The sequence below is a fragment of the Hyalella azteca genome, unplaced genomic scaffold (assembly GCF_000764305.2).
Source record: "Hyalella azteca isolate HAZT.00-mixed unplaced genomic scaffold, Hazt_2.0.2 contig1081, whole genome shotgun sequence".
In the NCBI taxonomy this organism is placed as follows: Eukaryota; Metazoa; Arthropoda; class Malacostraca; order Amphipoda; family Hyalellidae; genus Hyalella; species Hyalella azteca.
The window spans coordinates 9,693-13,776 of NW_025931413.1; the positions used below are offsets into that span (position 1 = coordinate 9,693).

The 4,084-nt window shown below is 44.8% G+C and overlaps 1 protein-coding gene across 1 annotated transcript; it reads right to left on the reverse strand.

Annotated features, from left to right (window-relative positions):
* Positions 1 to 1,286: 1,286 nt before the first annotated feature.
* LOC125178221 lies at positions 1,287 to 2,393 on the reverse strand. Its single transcript, XM_047881464.1, has 2 exons — positions 2,070 to 2,393; positions 1,287 to 2,015 (listed from the first exon to the last, which is right to left on the reverse strand). The coding sequence occupies exons 1-2, from the start codon at positions 2,247 to 2,249 to the stop codon at positions 1,467 to 1,469; spliced, it is 729 nt and encodes a 242-aa protein (XP_047737420.1). The 5' UTR covers positions 2,250 to 2,393; the 3' UTR covers positions 1,287 to 1,466.
* Between the last annotated feature and the right edge of the window lie 1,691 nt (positions 2,394 to 4,084).

Below are 4,084 nucleotides of genomic sequence, written 5' to 3' on the forward strand. Positions count from 1 at the left end.
ATTTACTGAGGCTACTATATCATCTGTTAACCCCAGAGTCACAGGTATTGCCAGAGACTGACCAGGGTCAACCTTAACTGAAGTCAAGGTTACGCATTGAACATGACGTAAGGACGAGGTTAGCTCACCCTCACTGTCTGCATAAAAGTCAACTGCAGCACCACCTTCATGGTGCTTGGTAAGCCGCCTCTGAGCAACATTTACCTCAAACTGGTTGGCTCTTAAAAAATCACAGCCCAAAAGAACTCCCCAGCTAATAGTTACTGTGGATGGTATTACTATAAACTCAATGAACAGTTCCATACATCCCATCTTCACAGGGAGTGTTACCAGTCCTACTGAGGTAACCGCATCACTATCACCAATCCCCTGAATCTTGAACTTTAGCCGCTGGTCGACAGTGCAGGTTGGAGGCAGCAGAGACTCTCCTATAAGACTCCTTTCTGCACCCGAATCAATGAGAGCTGAGACCTTAATTCCAGCAAGTAGCAAGTTTACACACAAGAGAGGCACAGGTGATGCCTTGGCAAAGTTCACTGCTCTAGTGAACCAGATGGGTTCCACGTGGTCCACAACCAAAGAAATACCTGATGACTCCTCTGGAAGAACAGCAACTTCCTCATGCGTGTCAGTCACTATACTTACACGAGGGTTGATTGGCGCATCCCTCTCCTGCTCTGAACAAATTGGGTCCCAGCTAATGTGTCGTTTGTGCTGTGGAGACACCATGTCTGCTCTCGAGCCTCCTCTGATCCGAGATCTGTCTTGACAATCAGGAAGAACTCTAGAGGACGAGGTTGTATCCATATATGGAACTGGGTCCATGGTCATCACCTCAGCTGGTGGACACTGTTCAACAATCTGAAGACCTATAGCTGTATGATCATTATTACCTGTATGGTAACTGCCCTCAGGGTTATGGACCTCGGTCATTGTTACCGATTCAATCAAATGAGGCTGAGGCCTAGGTTCTGAGTCATCGCCTCCATGCTCAGAAGTAACTAGTTTGACGAGGTTGAAGGGGAAGCAGTGCCTCTTCGAGATTTGCAATTCATTCCCAAATGAGGTCCCTCACAGACAGGACACACTGGTGCTTTTCCCCCCAAACGTTTTGCATACTTGGGGCATGCCCGCCTATGATGATCAGGACTCCCACAGATCAAGCAAACCCCATTCCTTAACCAACAATCCTCAGTCCTGTGGCGTGGCTTTCCACACCAGTCACAGTGAACAGCTGCACCTCGCAAATGATTCTGCTGATGTGCCATATTCTTTGGACTGCTCTGCAAGTTTTTCCCAGACCACCTTTGGGTCCCATAGTAGGTTTTTGCTTGGGTTGGTGAACTCTTTCCAGTGTTGACTTTGGGTGATTGAGTTGCAAGACTAACTTGAACAAACCCAGCATCTCTTGGTTCTCTTGTGGGACTGCAATAGTCATTGCCTTGATCCCAATTGGTACATTTGCCTCAATACTCTTCTTTGATCTTACGATCACGGATGTCCTTGTCCTCCTTCTCAGCCAACTTGAGAATGTCTCCCCAATTGAGCCTTCTCCCAAGTCCCATCATCTCTTTCATGTCTTGTTTCTGCTTTAATTTTGCATTAAACCATGTTGGGGTAGCACGGTGATACACTTCCATCATCTTTTTGACACACTCACGGTCATCACCAGGGTAGGCCTTCTGTGCCACCTCCTGGACTCTCATTGCAAACAGTTTAAATGTCTCTCCAGTCTGGAACTTCATGGTTTTCATTTTGTTTTTCCATCGGCGAGATCCATGAACTTCTCTGGTCCGATACCATTCTAGTAATTTTCCCTTCAGCACAGAATAGCGCTTCTCACACCCACCAAATGCATGGTAAGCATTCAGGGCTTCTCCCTGGAGGAATCGACCAAGCTCCATAGAACATTCCCTCTCTCCACCGTGGAACTTGGCATGAAAGTATCTCTCAAAGATTTCTAGATATTTGCGCAGGCTATACGAGCCTCCCACATCGAATGTTGGGGGAGTCACCACTCGAAACCGTACAGCTTGCGATGCTCGATGCATGGAGTTCTCCTCATCCACCACTCGAAACCGTACAGCTTGCGATGCTCGATGCATGGAGTTCTCTTCATCATCTTCAGAGCTGTCAGATGAGTCAATGACAATTTCCTCAATTGCCACGTTCACGCGCGGCAACCCAGAATGCCGCTTAGGAGATGAACATGCCGTTGGACGCAACTGCCGTGGTTGTCGTGCAGGCATCTCCAATTGGTCTGAGCCAACTAGATCGAGCTTGCTTTCACGGCTTCTTGCATTAGTGGCTGAAGTTGCAGGGTTATTGTTCTCATCCCGCAGTGCAACAAGAAAATCAGAGTGACAGTCAATAGTCTGCCAATAGGGGCTATTCATCATTTCAAGCAAAAGTTTACTCCAAACTGAGTAAGAGTATTCATCCAGCTGGACTGATATAGATGGAAGCTCAAAACGCAGAGGTGATCTCTCCCTCAACCGGCGGATATGAAATTTAATAGCTCTCAGATGTGGATGTTGATCATTCATCCCTACCTCAAATTGTGGGAAGAACATCTCCTTCATGCGATCGAGAGTGAAGAGAATCATTTCTGGGTCATCCAGCTGGATTATAAGTCCATTTAGAAAATCACCTCGAACACGATGTCTTGTCATTTGTAGGAAGAAAGACTGAAGTCGCACAAAGAACATCAAATCATCCTCCCTAGTCAAGTCCTCCTTAATGGTGACGTTTTCTGCACCTCTTGGAAGGTCACACTCAGTTGGTCCTTGGTTAATTCTCAGTGTTGGACGCATTGCAGCACTGGCTTGAGACTTCTTTGGGATTGCTCCAACTCTCTTGGTTTCAGCAATTTCCTGGCCTTCATCGAAATGTGCATCCTCAGAAACACTGAGACTGATGCGTTGTGCCTCTCAATGACGCAATTGAGGATCAGAAAGCTCATCAGGTTCCACTCCGGGTGGCGCACAAGAGAAACCATTTTGGTGGTGCACCGGTGCTCCACCATCAAGTATAGCTGCAGCTCCTTGCTCCAGCCCAACAGCTCCCCATGCCCCGGCCGGTGTACTTGCCATATCTACCCTCAACGTTCTAACAACTAAGTTCCCAGTAAACCTAATGGAAGGAAAACTTTAAGTCCCTGTTCGGGCGCCAAAAATGTAATGGGTCGTCTTTATTAGTTAAGTGAGGGAAGTTATTCAAGGTTCTTTAAGACTCAAAAGGGTTAAATAAAAGATGGCCTCCCAACTCCCCTTATAGCCATCCCTGTCCACCAGGTGTTTTTCTCTTTTTGGTTCAACTTTATTTAATTCTAATACAAAACTTCATTATAAAGGGACTTGAAATTTAAACCTAAGAGAGCTCTAAAACAAAAGACTAACCAAATACTGGGAAACTAGAAAACCATTAACCATATACTTGAGTAACCATATAACTCCTGAACCGGACAACTGGCAACCATACAACTAAGCAAATGGTACAACCGTACAACCAGACAAATGGGGCATGGGTCACTTATGTGAAGTACTTGAAGATGCTTCTGTAAAATATTCACATTATCAACACCTAACACAACTATTAATAAACACAACATCAATACAAACATCAAAACATATGTATATACACAATAAACTATCAAACAGGATAACAGATAAATATATTTCTCATCTATAATGATATTCTCAAAAACACGACATTAAAATCTTTACCACTGAATATATGAGAAGTGATTTAAAAAGGTACCTATGTCTTGACAACTACTACTCACCAACCACAGGCAGTAGTGTGAGTACGATATGATGGCGGATAGGAGATTTGGAACTTTAATCAATCACCACTGACACATAAAATAATGGTCTGCAAGAAAGGCAAAGAGAATGAGATGGAGAGCACTTATAACACAAGTATTGATGTTTACCATGAATTTCAAGATTCTAAAAACAACTCTACATTAACTCGGAACTGGGGGAGCGTTACTTCCCCAAGTGGGAGCAAGGTAACCACCACTCTCCAGCAGTAAGAGTGACAGCCCATAACACAAATAAATTGAAGCTGGAACGAGATAAGA

Bases quoted from the DNA above. Each gene is read 5' to 3' on its own strand.
- LOC125178221 (XM_047881464.1), bottom strand. From the start codon at position 2,249: ATGCCTGCACGACAACCACGGCAGTTGCGTCCAACGGCATGTTCATCT. The intron at 2,016-2,069 runs GTGGATGAGGAG...CGGTTTCGAGTG, and splicing joins AAGCTGTACGGTTTCGAGTG to GTGACTCCCCCAACATTCGA.